The sequence below is a fragment of the Dromiciops gliroides genome, chromosome 4 (genome assembly GCF_019393635.1).
Source record: "Dromiciops gliroides isolate mDroGli1 chromosome 4, mDroGli1.pri, whole genome shotgun sequence".
Classification (NCBI taxonomy): domain Eukaryota; kingdom Metazoa; phylum Chordata; class Mammalia; order Microbiotheria; family Microbiotheriidae; genus Dromiciops; species Dromiciops gliroides.
In genome coordinates this window covers 52,762,599-52,789,091 of record NC_057864.1, presented here as the reverse complement: position 1 = coordinate 52,789,091, position 26,493 = coordinate 52,762,599, and the positions used below count along the sequence as shown (strand labels likewise).

The window sequence follows — 26,493 nt, the reverse complement described above, 5'->3', positions numbered from 1 at the left end:
ACCTCCATAGCTTACCCAATTGAGAGATGAGTTATAAACAGTATGTGCAAATCAGAGGCCAATTGTAACTGAAAACTGTTTATCTTGTCTATTCAAAGGGGAGAGCAAAAGAAAAACAACTTTTAAAGAATGACCAATCATGTCTCCAGAGGCTCTACAAAGAAGCAGGTTAGCAATTTCCTACCAAGGTGATGGACAAAAGGAGCGCTTTTTTGCATTTGTTTGACTTGACTGTGCATAATTGTTACAAAGGTTGTTTTTTTTTCCTTTCTATGGATTTTTAAAGCATGTGTATGTGTGTGTGTGTGTGTGTGTGCCGCCCCCCCCCCCCCCCCCCCCCCGGGCAGAAAGAGGATGCTGAAGGGAAGAAGGTAGCAATATTGACGTTGTCCCCAAAAGAAGTTCATTGTGAGGGCAGCTAGGTGGCACAGTGGATAGAGCACCGGCCCTGGAGTCAGGAGTACCTGAGTTCAAATCCGGCCTCAGACACTTAACACTTACTAGCTGTGTGACCCTGGGCAAGTCACTTAACCCCAATTGCCTCGCTAAAAAAAAAAAAAGTTCATTGTGAAATTTTATTAAAATGCCCCCAGAGAATTCAGAAGGAAGCCCTGATAAGCTGAACAGTTTTGAAAGTAAAGCACAGAATTTATCCTTATACAAGTGATTCCCACTCCTGACCTCTCTGCCTAGATCTTGATCCAAAATATTTTTCCTTCCATTCCCCAAACTCCAAGGCATGATGACGCACTGAAAAGTAGCACAAGTACCTCTTCCCCTGTCTGGTATGCAGGCTAGGCAAGAACCCATCTACCCCACAACTACCCCACCTACCCCCAAACCTTCCCCATCCAAAAGACTTTCTCCTAGGAAAGTCCATCCCATAAAATATTATTTCACTAATGAGGGAATATATTAATTCATCTTTTCCTTCTCTCCTCCAAGGTCCCGTGACCCTTTTAAAATTTGTCCACAGATGTTCTCCCTTTGATTTTTTAATGGCCATTAAATATGGTAAAAAATATTTTAAATAGCCTTGTACAGCTCTGAAATCATATAAGCCTTAATTTCATATCTTTGTTATCTGTGATTGTTTACTTTTCTTGGGTTCTTCTCATTTTAACAAGTTTGCAATGACTCAAATTCAATTTATTGAAAATCCATTTTATTTCACTGAAAATGATGATTAACTTTGAGATTTATTTGGGAGGTACAAACATCTTTCTTGCTTTTTATAATAACATATTCTGTTACTTTAACTGACAAGTAATTTGGGCGAATTTTTCCTTTTTATGTGAAGGGGTTTTCTCCTTGTTAATCATAACGAGAAAGTTCTGAACCTTGACCATAACTGTTGTTGCTTATTAAGTTAAACTTAGAGTTTCTTTCTGTTAGTGTACATGGGACCTATTGATCTGTATTTCTCCATCCAGTTCTACTACTCATGTACTCTGGGGGACATGATTTTCTGAAAGATGGTCATTAGCTTTTTTAGTTCATTGTGTTTTCTTTTTCAAAGAACTATGATCTGAGAAAATCAAATTGATATCATATCTATTTTTGTAATTGACTCTATTTTGTATTATTGCCAACATTTTGCATAACTGCCTAAATCACATTCTTTGTCTTGAATTAAATTCAGAAGTTCAGAAATTCCTAAGTTCAGTCTTTCTCCGAGTTAAATGTAAAAGTTCAGTTTCTCTATAAATCACTTTAATAAAAGGAAACCTGTTATCTCTATACCACTAGCCATCCTTGACCAATAAGACGAAATCTATTATCTATATACCATTAGTTATTCTTGCAGGTGAACTAAATCAGAATTTCCTAGTAACAAGATGGGAGGAGTTGCTAGCCCCAAATTCCCAATTTACAACCAATCATGTTGTTTTCCACATCTCCAATGGTTTTGACTTTGAAACCAATTATATATTTTTTCCCATCTATGATGCTGCCTTCTATTTCTCTGGGCATGCCTCCATTTGTTTTCAAAAATGATCTGTCAGCCCTTCAGGCTGAGACCCTATTTACTGGCAAATTTGCTCTTTGTTAATAAATTGTGTTCAAAGCTTTGTGCCTCAGTTTACCTTCATTTTTATTATGACAGATTTTTAGATTATTTCTACATGTTCTTTCTTTAACATCAGTTCTCCAAGGTTTTAGAGATTTTATATGTTTTGATTCTGCTTGTTTTTGATTTTGTTAATTTTCCTTCTATTTTTGCATTTTCTGGTTCTAAATCTGCCACTGACTTTCCTAGACTTGTACTGTTATGGAGAGAGATTCTCTATCACCTGCTTTAAAATCTCTGTTTTTATTTATAATTTTTAGTTTTTCCTTTGAGGGTTCAGAATACTGTCTTCATTCTAACCTTATTTCTTATTATAATTTTTTATTATACTTCTGAATCATTCTTGATATTCTTACAGTTGTTCAATTAAAATTTCTAGGACTCTCAAGATAGTTACTGTAATCCTTTCTCCTTTATCATTGGTTATTTAATAATTTTATATCACTTTAGAGTATTCACTGTACTGGGTCATTTTCTTGATTTTTCTTTTGTTATCAGCCCCTCTCTGCTGGTTTTGTTATGAAGTCCTTCCCAAAGAGGTTTTTTTTCTTGCTATTTTTGTCACATTTCTTGCTATTCACTATCTATCTCTGACCCATTTCTCCATCTATTGCTCTGGAGTCCTGTCTTCCTGATTGGTTAAAGTTCCTCATATATAGCTGGTTTCATGTCTACCATGCTGCACTCCAATCATCTCCTACCATGTCACCATACCTGTCCTGCTCTACTCCCCATCTCTACAGTCTACCTTTTGTGCTGGAAACAGTAATCAAATGAACACTACCATTCCTGGAAAGGAAAGGGTATATCAATCAATCACCCTGTGATTCTAGTCACCATCTCTGTGCCTTCCCAGATAAAACTATATGTCCCTACTCCTTAATCCTCTATATGTGTTGTCTTCCCCATTAGAATGTAAACTTTTAGAGGGCAAGGATTATCTCATACGTGTATCCCCAATGCTTATTATAGTGCCTAGCTCATTGCTGTTGTTGATGTTCAGTTGTTTTTAGTTGTGCCTGACTCTGTGTTACTCCATTTGGGGTTTTCTTAACAAAGAAATGAGAATGCTTTGCCATTTCCTTTTCCAGCTCATTTTAAAGATAAGGAAATGGGACAGCTAGGTGGCACAGTGGATAAAGCACTGGCCCTGGAGTCAGGAGGACCTGAGTTCAAATCCAGCCTCAGACACTTGACACTTACTAGCTGTGTGACCCTGGGCAAGTCACTTAATCCCCATTGCCCTGCCCCCCCCCAAAAAAGATAAGAAAATAGAGGCAAACACATTTAAATGACTTGCCATCTGAGGTCAGAGGAACTCAGGAAAAAGAATCTTCCTTGCGGCACACCCAGGTAGCACTCTATCCACTGTGCCACCTAAATGCCTGCCTCACATATAGTGAGCATTTAATACATTCTTCTCCTTCATTCATTATATTCTAAGGTAACTGAAGTGAGCTGAAAAGACATAATCTTTTATTTAACTATTTTGCTAGAAGTGGAGAGTATTTTTAAAATAGTTGATTAATGCCGTTTTAATTTTTTTCTTACTTCATTACTTCTCTTAATCTTAAGTATATTTCATTCCTTCATAAAAATATTTACCTGACAAGATAAACTACTTATGTATGGCATGTTCTTCAGCAAGAAGTGATTTTTGTGAACAGGCATCCAAACGTTCCACAATAGATTATTAATTATTTCTCTTATAAAAGTCATCTTAAACATGAATTTAGGAACATAATCTATATTCTCAATATTAACTATGCCAGTATCTTGAAAATTTATCATGGAATTAATCATATAAGAGAAAGAATAAAGCTAAAAGAAGATTTGCCACTCTTACTTCCAATCAGGCAAAAGATAAAATTGAAGATGACAGAATAATGAAGGGCAGAAAAAGCAACATGTAATTTATGTAATACAAATATGAAATTATAATTCTACTAATTTAAGTATAGTTCTTGCAAATAATTTTACTTACCGCATAATGACTAGTAGTCACTGACATGACATCTTGTGTCTCCCTACTACATCAGTCTATCTCATATCTCACATGGTGCTAATCACAGAACTTTGTAGAAAGAAGGTGTTGTGTTTGTTGAATGAAAAAATAACCAAACATACTTACCCTTCGAAATGACACGACATAAAAGGTATCTCCCCTTCTTCGGATAGCTTCAAAGAAGTCTTGATAACTTCTAGGTGAGGCGTAATAAACTTGCAGCTCACTCCCTGAATTCCTACAGAAATAAGAAAAAAAGAGAAAGGCGTTGCTTGTACTTGAGGATATTTATGCCTGATCTGAATGTCTTTCATTTGAAGAATACCAATGTTTCCATTTAAAGTATTTCTTCCAATAATGTATGCTTGAGAAAATAATTACTACATTAATTTAATCCAAGACATTATCTAGACATCCATATCTGAAACAAGAGAAAAGACCTGACATCAAGACCCAACTCCAGAAAATGTTCTAACTTATCTGATCCCAAATCACATTTCCATTTTTCAATTGGTAAAAGACCAAAATTATGGCAATAGAATCAGAATATTAGCCTACAATTATAAGTAAAATGTGGCAATTTTCTTTGCAGAATAATAGCTTTCTAAGTAACCATCATTTATAAAAAGCAAGCCTCACAATTCATACCACTTCTTAAGTGTTTTATCCTTTTTACAAACTGAAAAACAAAAACATAGCAATCAGTTATTTGGGGGTGGGAGGGTGGGGCAATGAGGGTTAAGACACTTGGGTTTTTTTTTTTTAAGAGTTAAAATTGTTTTTAATCAATGAAATAAGGGTGCTGAAGATAAAAAAAAAAGGAAAGGAAAGGACAACTATAGAAGAAAGAAATGGAAATGAAATTAACAGCATGGCATAAGAGATAAAAAACCATGCCCAAGCAACAAACTCCCTGAAAATTCAAATGGATCAAATGGAAGTCAATAATTCCATGAAGACAATAAGAAATAATAAAAAGAAAGTCAAAATACTGAAAAAATGACAACAGGTTCAACATCAGAAAAGACTATGATTTTATCAGAGAAAATTATTAAAGAAGATGCATCATCATCATCTTCTTTGCTGCTGTTTCCTAAGGTCCATGGGACCTTTTGATCTAACTGGAACCTGAAACTTTCAATATACATTATCTTCCCCATGAGAATGTGAACTCCTTGAGAGTTGGGGCTGTCTTAATTTTCCATCTCTCCCAAGTGCTTAACACATAGTAAGTGCTTAATATATGCTTTGATCATTCATTTGGGGACTTCTGGGGCAGAGCCAAGATGGGGGAGGAAAGGCAGTGAACTCTCAAAATCATGACATGATTGTTCCAAAAAACATCCAAATAACGCCATAGGACAATGCCTGGAGCAGCAAAACCCACAGAAGAATGTGCTGAAATCATTTTCTAACCAAGAATGACTTTGAAGGTCAGAAGGAGGGAGCTGCTGTGCTGAGACAGGAGTGGAGCCCACCCCCAGAGTCACCCTGACACAGATCCAGTCCCAGGAAGGCCTCACCAGAGAAGGAGACCCCCAGAGCCTCTGAATCAGCTGAAGCACTAGTGTTGTCTGGAACTAAGTTCACAATCTGGTGAGAGGGCTGAGCCCTTGGCAGGGGGGAGACTACAGGAGTCTATGCCGGTGCTGAAGCAGAACTTGAATTTTCCCCCCTGCTGGGAACCAGGAGGTAGGCTTCAGTAGCAGTGGCCCAGGTGGGGGAGGGGCACAGGCTCCTCAGAGCTAACAACCACAATACACAAAGCTGGTTGATTAGCAAGTTGGTCTGGGGTCATCTAGGGACCAGGGAATAGGCCAGGAGAGTGAAGAACCTGATCCTCCTTAATTCATACCACCTGGGACTTCTGAACCTTGGGATACTGCAGCCTGGAAACAGTGCCCCACTTTAAGGAGATAAAAGTCAAGTAAAAGAAAGGCAAGATGAGTAGACAGAGAAAGGTGAGGACCATAGAAAGTTTCTTCAGTGACAAGGAAGATTGAGGTGCACCCTCAGAGGAAGATGTCAATTTCAGGGTCCCTATATCTAAAGCTTCCAAGAAAAATATGAATTGGTCTCAGGCCACAGAGGTGCTCAAAAAGGACTTTGAACATAAAGTTAGAGAGGTAGAGGAAAAAATGGAAAGAGAAATGCGGGTGATGCAGGAAAGACATGAGTAAAAAGTCAACAGCTTGAAAAGTCAAATTGGTCAAATGGAAAACGAGGTACAAAAGCTCTCTGATGAAAATAATTACCTAAGAGTGAGGAATGAACAAATGGAAGCTAGTGACATTATGAGAAACAAAGACACAATAAAGCAAATCCAAAAGAATAAAAAAATACAGGGCAATGTGAAATATCTTCTGGGAAAAACTGCTGACTTGGAAAATAGGTTCAGAAGAGATAATTTGAAAATTATTGGTCTACTTGAAAACCATGATCAAGGAAAGAGCTTAAACATCATCTTCCAAGATATTCTTAGGGAAAATTGCCCAGAGAAGCAGAAGATTAAATAGAAATTGAAAGAATCCACTGATCACCTCCAGAAGGAGATCCCAAAAGGAAAACTCCTAGGAATATTATAGCCAAATTCCAGAGCTCTCAGGTCAAGGAGAAAATATTGCAAGCAGCTAGATAAAAGGAATTCAAGTACTGTGGAGCCCCAGTCAGGATAGCACAAGATCTAGCAGCTTCTACATTAAAGGACCGGAGGGCATGGAATATGATATTCCAGAGGGCAAAGGAATTGGGATTACAACCAAGAATCACCTACCCATCAAAACTGAGCATAATCTTTCAGAGGATCATTCATTTGGTATAGCCATTCTGGAAGGCAGTTTGGAACTATACCCAAAAGTTATGCTGTATACCCTTTGACCCAGCAATCCCATTAGTAAGACTATCACACAGCAATCAAAGAAAGAGGAAAAGGACCCCTATGTTCAAAAATATTTACAGCAACTCTTTTTGCTGACTCTAAGAGGGTGCTCATCAATTAGGAAATGGCTGAACAAAGCATGGTATATGAATCTGAGAGAAACCTGTGAATATATATATATGGACTGAGGCAGGAGTGAAAAGAATCAGGAGAACAATTTATACTATCACATCAACATTGGAAAAACAAACAATTTTGAATGTCTGAAGAACTCTTATCAACACAGTAATCAATGATGACTCCAAATGACATTGCAAAAGGCAAGTAGAAATACTACCAACTTCCTGATGGAGAAGTGATGGACTAATATGCAGAATGAGACACACATTTTGAGACACAGCCACTATGGGAATTTGTTTTGTGTGACTATGCTTATTTGGTGTAATTGTTTTGGTTTTGTTTTTCTGGAGAAGGGCAGTAGAAAGGAAAAAAAGAATTATTTAATAATTGCAAAAAAAATTAATTAAAAAACCCCTAACACACTAAAAAGATAAGCACAATTTATAAGAATTTTTTCAGTGGCTTTCACTTATTCTGTTTTTAAAAATACCAAATATTCAATAATGCCTTAGTTCCAAACAAAGTGAAAAAAACTTGGCACAGTCTAACCAAAGGCTTAATTTTTCATTAGTGAGCTTTCACCTTTTCTTACCTGATGCTGGTTGTTTCTGTATACTGCACAGCCATCAGCTGAGAATTAGAACCATGTTCCAGAGAATTCTAAACAACAAGAAATAATTTTTATTACAAAAATGGAAATAAGGTCTTTTCCATGGATTGTCTAAGACTAAACACTGGATGATTACAGGGTTTATACAATCTGTTTAGGTACATTCTGGTTAATATTCACATATAGTCTCTGTCATCAAAAAGCTGCTTGGCAGATCTAAAATTCCCTTCAAATGGGCTTAACAAAACATGAACACCTATACTTATACCTGCATCTCTAAGTCAAACACCGAACAACATGTCCCTGCATATAAGCTATGATGAGAAAGGAAATAATCCAAAGCAATGCCACATAAAAGAAAAGGTCTGTGCTCTAGCCAGCAGGTCCCACAAGTTCTAACATCTAAGATATACATAAGCAATGAATTCTGGGAACATAACTTGTGTGAATAACTGTTTTGCAAAGTATTAGAAATGTAAAGGATAAATTATGAAAATATATCTTATTGTTTAATGTATTTAACACTGCTCAATACACATATGAACTGAGCCATAATTCAATACATTAACTCACTGATGAGAAATATAGCTCAATCCTGAAGACACAAATTAGTCCACAATTGCATTAAAAGTCTACTTATGCCCATCACCTCATGTCAATAATAGTTGCTCAAGGGGCAGCTAGGTGGCACAGTGGATAGAGCACCAGGCCTGGAGTCAGGAGTATCTGAGTTCAAATCCGGCCTCAGACACTTAACACTTACTAGCTGTGTGACCCTAGGCAAGTCACTTAACCCCAATTGCCTCACTAAAAAAAAAAAAAAAAAGTTGCTCAAGATAATCTCTTCAAGCCATCTAAACATCTGAGAGTTCCAAAGTGTTTCACTCTTTATTAGTTTAAAAAGTAGCCTTTCTATTGCCCTAATTAAACAATTAAGTTCTATTTATTAAAAGAACTGCTTCACCAATTAACAGTACTTTTTTCTTCACTGTCCCAAGTTGTTGTTTATTGGATTTCATGCCAGAGGGAACAAAATTATAATGTAGACTTAGGATCTTAGATTTAGCTCCAAAAAACACTTTAGGTAGTACTCAATTACTAAAGGAGGACATTTAAGGCCCACTGGGGGCAGCAAGGTGTAGTAGATAGAGTGTCAGACCTGGAGCCAAGAAGATTCATCTTCCTGAGTTCAAATCTGGCTTCAGATGCTCACTAGGTGTGTTAACCTGAGCAAGTCACTTAACCCTATTTGCCTCAGTTTCCTCATCTGTAAAATGAGCTGAAGAAGAGGTAGTTATTGTAATTCCTTTATAAAAAGGGGACTAAGAGTCTTAATGATTTATCCACATAACAGAAGTCAATTACAAACAAGAATGTATGGAATGAGATTTTTCAAATGATTTAAAAAAAAAAACCCCGAAAGTGTAATATGGCCAGGACCTTTGTATTTTGTTTATACTTGGATTCAATAGGCCACTCACCACATTATCATATCTGAAGCTTTCCTAGCTTTGCTTCTTTCAAATCTGACTTCTTATACCCTTTCTTTTTTTGATTTTTCTACCATTATGTCTTTGTCATCCCAGGCATCTCATTATTGCCCTCTGGTGTGAGACAGGGAGCACACACACAAAGTGGAAGAAAAGAGAGATCATGGGAAAGGGGTGTAGGGGAAGGGAGCTGAATTCAGTTACTTTCCTCTGTTTCCTGGATGCCCACTTGCACCTGTCAAAGCTAAATATGAGTACATATTAGAAAAAAGCATTATATTTATTCATTCTCAAGGAATTTGCAGTCTAGTTACAGAGATGAACACATGAAACAAAAACAAATACAAAAAAACCCCACCAAACCACAAGGAAATACATGATTGGGAGATAAGTGATTTAATGGGAACATATGCTCTGGCAAAAGACATTCCTTCCACAAGGTCTTTTTACAATGACTTCTTTTTCTTGAAATCAGGCCACACTATACAGTCAACATAGGTATAGACGACAAGTACTCTGAGTTCATAGGAAGGAGGGAATATTTTGAGACAGTTTGATCTAGAAAGGCTTCATGAAGAAAGGAGAATTTAAATTTTTACTTGATGGATGGATAGGAATTACACATGCACAGAGGCTTAGGCAAGAATTCCAGACAGGGGAAAAATATGGGATTTGGAGTAAAAAAAAAAACAACACAAGATTTGTGCTAAATGTTGGAAAGAAAGGTTCATATAAAGAAAACAGGAAAATGAGACTATAAAGGTAGAATAGGGCTAGATTATGAAGGATCCTGATTTTATAGACTAAGTAATTCTGACTTTATCCTACAGATAAAGGGGAGCTTTGGAGCAGAAGAATGACAAAAATCAAGCCTGGGTTCTCCAACTCTACAACTTAACTTGATTAATCACTGCAGTGAAGCAGAAGCATTAATACCCTCCTTCTTCTCCCATGGAGTTCAAGTCATTTAACCATTCTTAGCCTCAATTTCTCATGTATAAAACGAGAATGTTGGAATCAATGACCTTTAGGGTCTCTTCATAATTTAAACTGACAATGCTATGATATGTATTTCAAGTGGAAATGGGTGACTAACAACTCCTCTTCCTCAAGCCAAGTGATTTATACTATCATATTCTCCTTTTCCACTTGCCCCATAATCTTAAATCTTCAAGGAAATAAAAATTAGACCTTGTTTTAGAAAGGGTGATAGATTCCAAATCACGGTGGTGTTTTAGAAAACTTGATCTGGGACCTGTGTGTGTGTGTAAAAGATTAGAAGAAGAGAGATGGGAGGCAAGGAAAACAACTGGACAGCTAAAATAGTAATGTTATTAACACTGAGCAAAAAGGATGCACAGTAAACATAAATACAGAAAACCCACAAACCTCATTTTAACTATTTGAATATCTCCCACCAAGATTTTTCAGTAGAGAAACTAATAAACAATAAATTGGATGATTTGAAATTTGGCTTCCCTTTTCTTCTGCCTATTTTTAATACCTCTCCTCCCAAATCATAAAAAAAAGATGCTAATGAAGTCAAGAGAGGATTCTGGGAAGATGGTGGAGTAGGTCAGAAAATACCAGGCTCTCCAAATTTTCCCCACAAACAAGATAAAATATCCCCTTAAAAAGTGAACTTAGAGTAACAGAAATAATTAAAAGTCAGGGTAAAGCAGTTGTCCTTCTAAGACAACTTGAGAGGACGGTAGGAAAACTGGGCAGAGTTTGGCCAGAGGGAAATGCAAACAACTGCAGGCAGAATCCAGTGAATCAACAAACAAGAAGTCCTCACTTCACAGACAGTGGGGGTTGGGGGGGCAGACAGCTGAGAAGGAGAATACTGAAGGTCCCTCCACTATTGCAGGATGCCAAGCCCAGTTGTGATCACCAGACATGGTCCTAGGCTGTAGCTGCAAGTGAAAAGGAGCTAGCAAAGGGGCAGGGGACTCTGTTGGCTGTGGGTACTTGCAGGAGAGTGGAATCCTTGGTTTCCATTCCAGGGCAGAGGGATGAGCTAAAGCTCATGGCTATGGAAGGGGCTCCAGGGAGCAAGAGTGTTTGTGGTGACAGCCAGGCTGGGGGGCCCTACCCATGGCTCAGGAGAAGGGGAGAGCAGACGGTGTTTAGAAATCAACAATACAGAAAAACCTGAAGCCTGAGGTATTATCATCCCTCACATATCAAGACTAGAACTTGACTATAATAATAAGCTCTTAATTAAAAAAAAAAAAAAGAGTAAGCAAAGGAAAAAAGAATCTAACCATAGATAGCTACTATGGGAATAGAGAGTATCTGGGTTCATACTCAAAAGAAAAGAGTAAAATTTTAAAAGTCACACCTACTTTAAAGAAAAGTGTGAGATTTAAAATTGGATATTAGATATTAAAATTGGATATTAGATCATAAATCTCCCCTACTTAACCTTTCCCTTAATTTATCTCCCAGACTAGTAAATGGAAGAAGCCCAGAAAGAGTTCTTGGAAGAGCTTAAAAAGTACTTTAGGGGGCAGCTAGGTGGCGCAGTGGATAGAGCACTGGCCCTGGAATCAAGAGGACCTGAGTTCAAATCCAGCCTCAGACACTTGACACTACCTGTGTGACCCTGGGCAAGTCACTTAACCCTCACTGCCCTGCCAAAAAAAAAAGTACTTTAAAAATCAAATAAGAAAGGTTGAGAAAAAATTGGGGAAAAAATGTGCAATCTAAGAAAATCAAGAAAATTATGAAAAGAAAATAAACCAATTGGAAAAAAGAGATCCAAAAGCTTAAGGAAGAAAATAATTCCTTAAAAACTAGAATTGGACAAGGGAAAGCTAATCATATTATAAGACACAAAGAAATAAAAAAAAATTAAAAAAAAAAGAGAATGTAAAACATCTCATTAGAAAAACAATTGATCTAGAGGAGAGATAGAGGAGAGAATGAGACTTATTGCTTCTACTCTAAATTGCTATTGATTAGAGAAATGCAAATTGAAACAATTTATCATGTTACACTTAGAAGATTGGCTAAAATGATGGAAGGGGAAAGTGACAAACGTTGGAAGGGATATGGAAAAATTTGGACACTGTTTCACTATTGGTGGAACTCTGAACATCTGATCCAATCATTTTGGAGTACAATCTGGAATTAACCCCAAAGAATTATAAAACTATATACCTTTTGACCCAGAAATACCACTATTAGGTCTAATTCCCAGGGTGATTAAGAAAAAGGAAAAAAAAACTTATATGTTGTAAAATATGTATAGCAGCTTTCTTTGTGGTGGCAAAGAACTAGAAATTGAGGGGATGCCCCTCAATTGGGGAATGGCTAAATAAGTTGTGGTATGTAATTGTGTTGGAATACTATTATGCTATAAGAAATGATAAGCTGGTTAATTTTAGAAAAAGATGTAAAAACATGAAAGAATGAAGAGTGAAATAAGCAGAATCAAGAGAACATTGTACACAATAACAGCAATATTTTTCTAAAAAGAACTTTGAACAACCAACTCATTTTGAGTATTGCAAATACTCAAATTAACTACAAAGGACTTATGAAGGAAGATGCTATCTATATCTAGAAAAGAACTGATAAACAGAAGTATGTATAGTATGATTTTACAAACATACATACATACATACATACATACATACATACATACATAAATACATTTTTCTGTCTGATGGTAGCCTTCCCTACAGTGGGGTAGGGAGGGAAGGAGAAAAAAATTGCACAGCAGAGAACAAAAGAGAAGTTAGAAAGTAGCACAGAAAAGCAGGGTACCTTTGAAAATTATATGTAGCATTTATTACATAGTTTAAAAAAGAAAAATAAAACTGAAATGGAAATTCATGGCTTTATATTGAATGTTTTTATGCTGTACTGTGTACATGGAAATTTCCCCCTTTTTGTTTGTATATAAGTTCAGAATGAATGTAAAAAAAATTTTTTTTAATGCTAAGAAACTAGGAAATAGAAGGAAAGAGAATAGAAAGAAGTAATGTATCTGGATGACCTACAACTTCTTAATCAGTCAAGAATGGTCCTAAATTGCCTGTAATTTTTTAAGTTGGGCAACTGGATTATCAAAAGTAGTTTTCTAGTAATGCCAGCTGCTTCCTTTCCTTTATCTTTTCTGCTAAATATTATTAAATCAGAGTTATAAAGGAAAGGAATCAATTAAAATATGCAATGATAAAATGTTAAAAACAAAACAAAACACCATCACAGTTAAGTAATTCACTAAAGTTGTATAGTATACCTTATAAGACTTTTGGTTCTCTTCAGAATCTGAAGGAGGCTAAAGGAAAAAAAAAGTGGAAAGAAATGAGAAATGCTAGAGGAAGCAACCAATAGCACTCACTCTATCAGTTAGAAGAACTACTGTTCAGTGGTCTTGGAGGTAAAATCCTTGACCTGCCAACAATCTATCACAAACTTGTGGGAGGCAGTGTGTAACCAAGAATTGGTACACATCATGCTTCGCTATATGATAAATGTGAATCATTAATCTAATCCCTAGTTTCTCTACTGAAGAATAACCACAATAGTATGTTTTTACTAATACATAAAGAAATAGAGGGAGGGAAAGGGGGAGAATGTTTTCAAAACAAAGTTCTGAAATGAATAAAATAAAATACATAGGATTACAAAGGAAAACAATTATACCGAAACAGTTCTCAAGAAAAAAAATTTAAACAATTTCACTGACCCCAAGTTAAAAATTCTTGATTTAATCCAACTCCTTCATTTTACAGATGAAGAACCTTGCTCAAAGAGGTTAAGTGATTTGCCTGTGACACTTTTGGTAGTGTGGGGACAAAGTTTTTTCATTTCCAATCTAGTACCCTTTCCACTCCTAGACAACAGCTTCCTTTAGTACCCAAATAATTAAAAAGCTGACCATATGTGCTATATATGGAGTGCTTTGATAGCAAAGAAGTTAAGATAAATAGTTTTCTTTTTGTCATAAAAATTCAAAATATACCTGCAGCACACGTGTTTTTTGTTGCTGACTATTTGACATTCTTCTTGACTTGGTCCTCTCTACTTCATGTCTATGAACCCATCCTCGGAGTTCGTGATTCAACCTATTAAACAAAATGTTCAATTAAATATGCATCTAAAAAATAAATGTTTCATCATAGTTACAAATGAATGTTTCATAATACTCTCAACATTCTGAATAAATGAAGACATTTAATGTATATTTCTTTTAACATACCATTCATATTCATAAGGCAACTTACTCAATCACAAGTTCAAAACTGAAATGATATTCACTTAAGTACCTGCCAAGTATAAACAGTAGAAAGATTTTTCCGTAAAAAATTATTCCGAAATTTTCCTTTGCTCTTCAACTGTGCAAGCAAGCATCTCAGAGGCTTGAGAGAACTTAACAAACTTCAAGATTCCTAATTACAAACTGATGTGTGAACACCTTTGAAAATTAGTCTTGAAGATGGCATAGTAGAAGGAGCATTCTAGCCAAAATCTCCCACTATTTCCCTTCAAACAACTTTCAAATAACTTTTAAAATCAAATTCTGGTGAACAAAGCCAAAAGTTGACATTTTTCCAGGCCAAGATAACTTGGGAGGTCAGAAGGAGAGGTCATTGACACTGGGGTAGGGGCTGGCCAGGAGTGCATGGGTGGCATCACCAGTTGTAGGCCTTGCAGGCAGTAAAGCCAGCAGCAGCAGGAGCAATGCCAGGAGCTCTCACCATGCTGAGATGATAAGGGGTTTGGAGAATTGGTCAGAAAGAGATTACAGGGAATCCCTGGGCTAGCACTGGGAGTCACTTGGCAATTCCAAAGGATAAGTTTTCATGCAAACGACATTTTTTTTTCATTTCAAAATGCTATGATATATTTAAGTATGCAACTCCAACATAATGGAAAATCCTCAACAACAGGGACTGTTTTTGTCTCTTTATTCTTAATTACCTAACACAGAACCTGGTACACAGAAGTCTCTTAATAAATGCTTATTGAATTCAACTAAATGAACCACAACCCTATGAAGTAGGTGGTTACTAAGGAAACAGTGAACATGAGATAGATGTTGTTAGACAGTAAGAAATATAGAGAACTACTCACTTCTTTTTCTTGCCCAGAGATTATGTGCTGGGAGTGTTGCTAGGCATGCCGCCATGAGTTATACAGAACCTACATTCATAATCATGAAGGTGTGCATCAGTCTCCTAACTCTCCCACAGTGATACCAGTATTACCAGTTCATTGCACCTCATCTCCTCAGAGTGAGAAAGAATGTAAGCAAAATGTCTGAGAGATGCAGGTCTAGGCCAGAACTTCTTAAAACTTTTTCCACTTGCCAACTTTTTTCCCCTGAGAAATTTTTATGTGACCCCAGATATACAGGTATACAAAATAGGTATACATAACCTATTGCTGTTGCCAAATTTTTCACAACTCCTACATTCAATTATGCAACCCCATATGGGGTCGAGACCCACAGTTTAAGAAGCTAGTGTCTAGACATTATCTGTGATCTAATCATCTCTTTGAAACTGAAGGCAGGAAAAGAAAGAACTGCTGATTCCAGAAAACTTTTCAGGTATTCTCATACCAACCAAACAGCACTCACCTGAGAGACTCTGTACGGTTAATTATTGGTTGACAAGGAGGTGGAGGAATATACAACAGTGGTTCTTCAGTGACCACCATCAAAGCTTTGTCATTAGAGACAGAATGGTCATATCTGAAATATACAAATACAATCACTTGTTTCCTTATGATTGACTAGAGATTTATAATAAAGAAGCACTGGGAAATCACCACCATCATTTAATATAGAAAAGAATATAGTGCCCATAGCCATACGATAAAATAGAGAACTTAATAAACAGTAGGCATAACAGCACTATGAAGAGCAAATTATAATGTGGTCCCAGATCCCATGGCCTTTTCCTTTTGTGGCATTCTTACAACCACCAGAGATGGACTAGAAGACCAGTCTTGAAAAATAATTCTTTCTACATAGTCATATACCTAGGGAAGCATTTAAGCATCGTATGCATTTAAAAACATATATTTTCAACTTTTTTTAAAGTTTTGAGGTCTAAATTCTATCCATCCCTCCCTCCAATTTCTCCTCCCTTAGAGAGTAAGCAATCAGATATAGGTTATATATCTGCAATTATGTAAAAAATTTCCATATTAGTCATTTTGTACAAGACTTGAATAAAAGAAAAAAATGAAAGAAAGTGAAAAATAACATGCTTCAGTCTGTATTCAATAATATCAGTTCTTTCTCTGGAGGGAGATAGTATGCTTCATCAATGGTCCTAAGGGATTGTCCTGGATCATTGTATTACTGAGAAAAGCTAAGTCATTCACAGTTCTTCATGGAACAATGTTGCTGTTACTATGTATGATATTCTCCTGGTTCTGTTTACTTCACTATACATCAATTCATGTAAGCCTTTCCAGGTTTTTCTGAAATCATCCTGCTTGTCATTTCTTACAGCACAATAATATTCCATTACAATCATATACCAAGGGGCGGCTAGGTGGCGCAGTGGATAAAGCACCGGCCCTGGATTCAGGAGTACGAGTTCAAATCCGGCCTCAGACACTTGACACTTACTAGCTGTGTGACCCTGGGCAATTCACTTAACCCCCATTGCCCTGCACAAAAAAAAACAAACAAACAAACAAAAAAAACCAATCATATACCACACAGCTTGTTTAGTCATTCCCCAATGGATGGACATCCGTTTGATTTCCAATTCTTAAGCCACCACAAAAAAGAGCTGCTATAAATATTTTCGTACAAATAGGTCATTTTTCCTTTTTTGGATGTCTTTTGGATATAGACAAAGCAGTGGTATTGCTAGATCAAAGGGCATGCACACATTTGCGCTTTTAAAAGTATTAAAAAAATATATCCTATGTCCAATCACTTGACCTGCTTACTTGAAATTCACCAGTAGGAATCTGGGGTCTGACTGAAAGAGGAATACGGAAGCCCTGAGCAGTCATAACTGTTACCTTACTGCCCTTCACCCTTCCCCAAGCAGCGTTCTGATACATCTTGTAAGAAATTTAATAGTGCCTTGAACTGTTATATGGGTATTTATTATTTTATGAAAACTAGATATGCTACTATCCAGGCTCTTAAAAACAAATAAAAAAAGGAGTAGTTATTTATATTTTGAAAGAATTATTTTCTTTATAAAATAATTTTAATAGGGCAAATTTAAAAGCATCTGTTTTAGTACATTTAGATATATTTAATTTCATTCGTATACAATTTGTAACATAGATCCATTATGTATAATTAGAAAGATGAATTTATGTGATTAACTTATAAAACTGAGCCAAGAACAGATTTATTTCCTCAAAACGGTGAGTGGGGATTAATTTCTCTCCTGGTCCCTGTCACATCCTACCCTATTACAATATGTGAGAAAGAGATGATTCCACACACTTATGAGAACATGACATGGAGAAGAAGTCAACACAAAATGAAGTGGTTAGAGAAGAAAGTCAATCTAGCACTTGGCAAAAAGAGTGGACTCTTCTAAATGCAGACAGAGAAACTGACTGAGAACACCGAAAAAATGAAAGTGTCCAACATCATATTTCTATTTATCTAAAAACCACACATAGTTGCATACATAAAAGTATATTAACAACTATGTTCTTGCAAAATACTCTAAAAATCCCTTTGAAAACATATTTCTGACTTATTACCCTCTTTCCATGCGACAGACAAATTCTAGTAATGATTTCTGCACATCTGTGTCGACGAGCTTTGTTCTTTCAGCCAAAAATGTTCTTTTGGAAAGGAAAAATATGATAGGAGAAATACTAGGAAAGGGACTGGGTGGAGTTGGAGGAGAAGGGAAAGTGAGCTCCATAAGCCAATGAACAATCTGGAAACAATTAAACATACATTAACCCTGAAATGGTCTGTGGTCTAGTGAATCGTTTTATATCAAGTGAAAACACCCTCTACAAATGACCCATTAAGATCACATTAAACAATACTAAGAAGTTAGAAAATTTCTGGAACAAAAAACATAAATACATTCTGAGGGCACATGTACAAGAGTACACTGTCACGTACTTCCAAGATTTTAAAAGATAATGCACTTACAAAATGATGGGCAAGTCAAGGAAGGCAGTTACAAACCCAGAAACTATGGACTTATAATTTGGTTTTCTCTTTACTTTTTGATCTTATATGCAAACCTATTCTTTTAAAATAAGCATTATATAAAATAGACTTTATTAAGGAGAAACACAGCTTTGATGAGTAAGTAGTAAATAATTGAAAATTCAGTTTTAATGTTAATTCGTATTTGGCCCCTTCAAAATGTGAGAAAATAATGGATTTGGGGGGGGGGCTCCCCACTTGAGAGAGCCTTGCCTAATCTCTTTTAAAGCCAGCCCAGAGTCAATAAAGTTGGAGCTTGGACTCTGAATAGGGACAATAGAGATTAAAACGACACCTATCTAAAAGCTTTGCTCTCAGAGGGTATGTCTTTCACCGACCATGAGTAGCAGGGCACTGCCCATTTTGATATGTACCACCCTAAAGTCATGCCAATCAATGGACTTGAATGTTACTAGCCAATTAGCTTGGGTCAAGGTGCAATGACCTGCCTCTACCTGAGAGAGAATAAAAATCCTTGGGGGGAATGGGAGTCATTCTCCTTCTCTCTCTCTCTCTCTCTCTCTCTCTCTCTCTCTCTGGAGGGGGCAGCCATGCTGCCCTCTGGCTCTCTCTTGGCGAGGACGCCAAGGAAAGCAGCCACGAGTTCCCCAGTGGCTCTCCTCTCTAGCCTAGGTAATGTAAGGCTTTTGAACTTTTGGAGCCATGTGTTCTCTTTTTACTAACATTTAATATGATTTTAATAGGTTTTTTTGTTTTGGTTTGGTTTTTTGGTGAGGCAATTGGGGTTAAGTGACTTGCCCAGGGTCACACAGCTAGTAAGTGTTAAGTGTCTGAGGCCGGATTTGAACTCAGGCACTCCTGAATCCAGGGCCCGTGCTTTATCCACTGTGCCATCTAGCTGCCCCCATTTAATATGATTTAATAAATGCTTAATGCCAAAGACTGGTGCTATAGCCTCTAATCTATAAATAGCCATATATTAGAAACCCCAGCTAAGTTCCCTGTAACGCAGGGGACAGAGATAGACACCCCCAATATATTTCAAATGACACAAAAATGGTATTCAAGGGGCAGCTAGGTGGCGCAGTGGATAGAGCACCAGCCCTGGATTCAGGAGTACCTGAGTTCAAATCTGGCCTCAGGAGTACCTGAGTTCAAATCTGGCCTCAGACCCTTGACACGTACTAGCTGTGTGACCCTGGGCAAGTCACTTAACCCCAATTGCCTCACCAAAAAAAAAAAAAAGAAAGAAAGAAAGAAAGAAAAAAGAAAAAAATGCTCTTCAAACAACAGTGAGCATCTTAATTTCAATACTGAGCATAGTGAAAAGAAACAATACCAGGCTAGTACACTGATGTATTTTTTTCTTAGAGTTCTCAAATAGTTTAAGTATGTATTCTCACATATAATGATATGAATTAGTAGTAAAAAAAAATTATAATCCTTTCTATTTTTTACTAGTTGTCCAAGATAAAATATTAGCCATGATGCCTTCTGAAGCAAAAAGAAAAGTCACATAGCTTAAATTTCATGCACTGGTTGAAGCCAAAACAAGATTCAGAATACTGCATTCTAGAATATACAGTCTCTTTTGGTAAACCTATCCAATAGAGGCAAGAAGGTAAAAACTGCTACTGGTTTTATATTACCAAAAATAAGCACAAATCTTATACAATTAACAGATTCTTTTGTTACCTAAAATGTAACCCAACTGTCCCATACTTCAGCAACAGAATTTTACAAACAAGTTATCAATGTTCAGACCCCCTCCTGAACCTAAAACATCATGTATTAAAATGACTTAAGCTGTGACTGATCTCCTATCAGAAAGGGAAGAACTTCAAAATCAAAGCTCATGGCACATACCTGGAATAATTTTTTAGTAAAAGCAAAAATTCCAGTCAGATTCAGGGACACTGCTAACTGTTTGAGTCCATTAATTACTACCGGCAAGTAGAAAAGCAGGAAGTTTTACATCAGTTTCTTCCAGCATTAGTTTTGTTTCAAACAATCAATCAATAAGCATTTATTAAGCACTAGGTGCTATATGCCTAGCATTGTGCCAGGTGCTAGAAAAAGGGATGGGACTAAGCTCTGATATAGTGTCTATTATGTGCCGGGTACTATATGCTAAATGCCCTTGCAAATATCTAATTTTATCCTTGGTAGGCTAAGTGATCTGCCCAGGGTCACACAGCTTGTCTGAGGTTGGATTTGGGTTCAGGTCTTCCTGACTCCAGACCTATACTGCTGTTCTGCCAGCTGCTTCTACTGCTGGGGATAAAGAGAGTGAAAAAGTAAAACAGTGCCTGTCCTCAAACAATTTACAATATGGCTGGGAGAGACATATGCACATGCCAAGTACACACATACAAAAAAAGACAAGATAATTAGAGAAGGAACAGGAGGGCGGCAAATGCAGCTGGGCCATCAGGAAAGGCTTCATACAGAAGGTGGCACCTGGATTGAGTCTTAAAGGGGGAAGAGGGTAGGGGGGTCTATTGCAGACAGGAGGACAGTCAGCACAAAGGTAAGAAGACAGGAGATGGGGTGTGGTGTAAGGAGGCCAGTGTGGATGTCCTGATGCCTTCCTCCTCAGGTTTTCATGATACTGCTGAGTACATACTTCTATGAGAGAAGCATGACAGGGTGGCTGGGGAGCCAGCCTCCAAGCCAAGAACACCTCTGATATACCTTCTCTGGGTAAAGTGGGCCAAGTCACAGGGCCTCTCAGTGCTCTGGGCAACTCCCTCCGACTATGAGTTACAGTGAAGCTGCCAACCTGCATTGGGAGTAGTTGGTTCTATTTACATCAGAAAAACCACAAGCCCAGTCCCTGAGCCTGAGTTTATATGCACATGGGCCATGTCCTGTGAGAGCACAGACGGCTCCTCAAGGAAAGGGATCATTTCCATTTTCTCCTTCGTATCTCTGGCACCTAGAAGAAGTGCCTGGCAGGGAGTAGACAGACATTTAATAAATGTTTATCAATTGATTGACATGAAAGCCAATAAATAAGAGCCAGAAGGATCTGGATTAGGAGATAAATTTGGATGGAGGGAAGGAGAGATAGTACCTAGAATTCCATGGCTGGGATGGGTTATGACAAGAAAGAATATTCTGCAGCCTTTACAGCATGGTACAGTCAATATCAATAAAGCTCTTAATCATTTCTTCCACTAGATCTTGCCTAATAAAATATATATTTCTAACACAAGCTGCTGGTTTAGACTGACTCTTTTCTAATAAGAAATACAAAGAAATTAGGAAATCTTGAAAACATATTATTAAATATGAAATGCTCAAAAGCAATCGTGTAGTGCATGCACTAAAAAAATGCTGTCATCATTTTATTTCTAAATAGATGAAAAATTTCAACATATTGATGCTGTACATAGTACACTAAAGAACAGTAATTTATTTTGCCTAATTCCAGTCTGCAAAGGAAAAGAATTCGAAATCAATGAGAATGGGTGAACTGGGGCAGCAACATGCCTCAAGCCAGTTCTTGCTGGTGTCCCACATGTGTTCCTGGCTCCATCAAAGCACTAAAGTCACCCATGCCTTGGTATATTTTTCTTGTACATTTTGGGCCTAAATATTTACTTTTTTCCTAGTGCTGTCATTTAGATGTGGGTAGGAAGGTTAGAAGGTCACATCATAATGTGTACCACTTATAGAGTGCTTTTAGGTTGGCAAAACATTTAACAAATATTAATTTCATTTAATCTTAACTTCACAAAGTATTAATTATTACAATCTCTATTATGTAACACAGATGAATAAACGAATTCAAAGAGCTTAAGTGGCGTCTCAAACGTAAAACCCAATAGGATTTTCCAACAGTTCCCCAAACATGGCATTTCATTTTTATCTCCTATCTCTGTGCCTTGGCAGGGGCTGCTCTTTCAGCCAAAGTTTCACTCAGGTGCCACCTTCTGCTTGAGATTCCCACTCCCTCCCCCAGCTGTCTTTTACTTATCTTATATTTTTTATGAGCATGGGTGCATGCACATGCGCACGCACACACACAAGCACACACACAGACATACACCCACCCACACATGCATGAGCACACACAGAAACAGACATCCCCACACACCCACACACATCCCTTCCCTGTTAGAATGTAAACTTCTTGAGGATCTCCAAATCCAAGAAAAAAAAAAGAAAGAAAGAACTGTGGAGTATAGATGCTGCTTGAACCATATTATTTCTTTTGTTTTGGGTGCTGTTGTTTTTTTTTTTCTTTTCTTTCTATTTTGAGGTTTTGCATCACTGCTCTGATTCTTTCTCTTGTAACAGGATTAATGCAGAAATAGGATTAATGTTATTATGTGTATATATATGTGTGTGTGTATATATATATATATATATATATATATGTATATATATATATGTATAGAGATATATAGATATAACCTATATCAGATTACCTGCTGTCTAGGGGAGGGGGGAGGGAGGGGAGGGAGGGAGAAAAATCTGAAATTGTAAAGCTTGTATAAACAAAAGTTGAGAACTATCTTTACATGTAATGGAAAAAATAAAATACCTCATACATTAAAAAAAAAAAAAAAGAATGTAAACTTCTTGAGGGCAGATGTAATTCATTTTTGAGCCTAACACAGTGCTTGGGACCCAGTAGGCACTTAATTAATGCTTGCTGATTTAGAAAAGATAATTTATTATCATCTATTTTAATCTCCACATTTTTAAGATAAGGAAATTCTGGAAGAGAGGAGAAATGACTTACCTATAATCACACCACAAATTTTCTGGTAGAGCTGAGAATAGAAACCAACTTTAATGATTTACAAACTACTATCTATCATATTAACTCCACTTTTTAGTTTTATTAGATCAACTAAGAAGTCAAAATATAATAGGGACATGCAAAATCACCTGTAACTGTTTTTCTGGATGGCACCATCAACTTTTCTTGGAACTGAATCTTGTCCCTCAGTAGCTGAGAATCCTAAAAGATGTCTACTCTGATGTGCAGGGTTCATTCTAGATGTCACTGTGCTGGAATCCCGCTCAAACATACTGAAATACAAAAGTATGGAGTAATCAGTATATTGAAAATAAGTTACATATATTCATGTTTTAGACTGCCAAGAAACAAAATAAATTCTCTGTAAGTCAAATTGTGCTTACAAAAAAAAAATCAAAGTAAATTGGTACAATGAAGTTAAGTGTTTTGCAGGGCAAATCTGTTACCCATTATAAACAATTCTTATAAAAGATATAAAAAATAGCCTTTTTATAAATGGCTAAAAAACAAAGACCATTGTTAGATAGCTTAAGAATATTTTATGTGTCTACATATATATTTATATTTTACATATCTACATACATATCGATTTTTTAAAAACATCAACCTCAGGTGACAAGTTAAGAAACTCCTTCAGGATTACTGGAAATTTCAGTTCTTAACAAGGAAATAAAATGTTTATGGGGGAAAAAAAATCACCTTCTCAAGAGCCAACATACCAATATACCAACCAATAACTAGAGCAAAACGTAAGTTCTTTGTTAGAATTATACATCAGAAGCTCACTATCTTATGATACTACTATGGCCTTTATAATTAGACCAGAGAAACTAATACCCCTAATAAATATCAATACAAATTTTTAAATAAAATACTAGCATATACTACAGTGACATATAACAAACATTACATGCCATGCATGACCAGGTTGGATTTATATCAGGAATGCAGGGTTGGTTCAATATTAGGATAACTGTAAACATAACTGACCATATTAATAACAAGAACAACAAAAAACATATGACATTAATAGATACAGAAAAAGCTTTTGACAATACCCATTCCTACTGAAAAAAACAACAACAACTAGAAAGCACAGAAATAGATCTTTCCATTAAAATGATAAGTAGTATCTATCAAAAACAAAGAGCCAACATTATATTGGAATAAAATAGAAGCCTTTACAATAGGATCAGTAGCACCCATTATAATCATTACTATCCAACATAGTGTTAGAAATTCTAGGGGCAGCTAGGTGGCACAGTGGATAAAGCACAGGCCCTGGATTCAGGAGGACCTGAGTTCAAATCCGGCTTCAGACACTTGGCACTTATTAGCTATGTGACCCTGGACAAGTCACTTAACCCCCATCCCACCCCCCCCCCCCCAAAAAAAAGGAATTCTAGGGATAGCAATGATAAGAAAAAGAAATTGAAAGAATAAGTGCAGGCAAAGAGGAAACAAAAATATTACTTTCTGAAGATGGTTCATACCATCTTCATAGGTTTATCTGAAGAGCCCTTGAAATAAAAATAAAAACCTAATATCAACAATTAACAACTTCACCAATGATCAATAAACATTTTAGAACATTTTTAATAGATGTTTCCATGCCAAATACTCAATCTCCAAGCTAAGTAAAATGAAAAGCTTACAAAATATAGACTTAGTAGAAGAAATAAAAGCCTTGAGAGAAGAGGATAAAGTACATATTATATACAAATGCACAAATACACTATAGGTGTATATACAAATATATGTGTATAAAGACACTATATCTATATATATACACATAGTTAAAACAATGTATGGAGGCCTTAATTCACGTTCTGGGCCTAGAGGCAACAAAACAATAATATGTAAGGAGGCTAAAATTCTAGCTAGGCTGTCTAAAATCTAATGAATGGTCACCTTCATTTAGAAGCTTTAGCAAGAGTTTAGACTTTTAAGCATTTATTAAAGTGCATTAGAAGCTAGTGATCAGAGATTAAGAAGCTAAGATGCCTTCCCCTATCTATCTAAGAGAGCCAGAATCTCTCCACCAGCCAAGCTGAGGTCCGGGCCAAAAAAAACCTCGCTTCTCCCTCCTTCTCCCAGAAGCCTCCTCTCCAACAGGAAACAGGGCTGTCCACACACACACACACACACACACCCACCTCCATGATAATTGGCTGGTAACACTGATTGACAGTCAAACATCACTTCCTGACGCCAAACTGACCTTTGAAACCCCAGAAAGGGTCACTTCTGGACACTAAAGTCACATGGTTTCTTAGTCACATGCTATCTCCTCATGGCAGAGCTTCCCTGCAATGTCTTTCCCAGCAGGGTGTGTCATTCCAATTCTCACAAATAAAAAGCAAGTGACTTTAATTTTTAAAAATTCCTTTAAAAAGATGCCACAATAGTTGTTTTTCTTTTCCATTCCATTCATAAAATTTTAAAAGCCAACTGTTGGCATACCCATATACATACACATAGGATATACATCAATGAACTCTACATGTCATCTACACTGCATAGCTAAAAAAACTGGTTATTCTTCACCTGTTTTTTCCCTTCATTGATGAACTTTTTAGAATGATTATGAATCTCATATCCAGGAGGCTCCACAATGTTTTGGCTTTATGTATAAGCACAATATTATGCACTAAAATGGAGTCATCACTAGGCAATCTTCTTCCGTAACAGTTGCAAACCCCTCTGACAAGTATAAGTCTCCCTGTTTTATAGCTTGCCTGGTATTAATGATCTTGAATATGGTTACTACTATCATTATCTTTCAAGAAAGCTTGTATAATTTTGACATGTTCACCTTGTTAGAAAATCTTTAAGGTAGCATTTTGTTTTGACTGAGTCAAGGTTTTTGGTTTTTTTAACAGTCAACAAAAAAATAAGTACAGTGGGTTCCTGTATTCTCTCTGTGTTTCAATAGGTGGTATGATAAAAATGTGGTCCACTGGAAAATACCGTTTGTGAAAACCCACCTATTCCCTTCTTATAAAACTTAGCAAAAATGCCCTCAGTTTACATATAACTTACGCTCATAAAAATTTATGTTTTGAACTCTATCTTTGACTTTATTAATATAAGAAACTCATAATGAGAAACTCCTATCAAAGCAGATCAATATCTGCTCTACAACTTACACTGATGCACGGAGAGGTTAACTGACTAGCCCACTGTCAACACAGCCCATGTGAATCATAATTTGGGGTAGAAACTAAACCTTTCTGTCTTGAAGAATGTCTCTTTACACAACACTGCCTCTCAAAACAATTTTCATAGAAAGCAAAGTAGGAATATAGTTCAATAAAGTTCTCTTGTCCATCTTTTTTGAGGAAAAGGGCAGTAAGGTCCAAGATTTTTTCACACTTTTGTTATTTTCTTCTCTTTCAGATACCCAGAG

At 36.6% G+C, this 26,493-nt stretch overlaps 1 protein-coding gene across 1 annotated transcript in view; it reads right to left on the bottom strand.

Annotated features, from left to right (window-relative positions):
- The window catches only part of ATF6 (activating transcription factor 6), a 210,551-nt gene that overhangs the window by 103,056 nt on the left and 81,002 nt on the right, over nt 1-26,493 (bottom strand). The window contains 5 exon segments of the mRNA XM_044000697.1: nt 4,203-4,314; nt 7,667-7,734; nt 14,153-14,255; nt 15,773-15,886; nt 23,213-23,356. Coding sequence (XP_043856632.1) covers nt 4,203-4,314; nt 7,667-7,734; nt 14,153-14,255; nt 15,773-15,886; nt 23,213-23,356 — 541 coding nt within the window.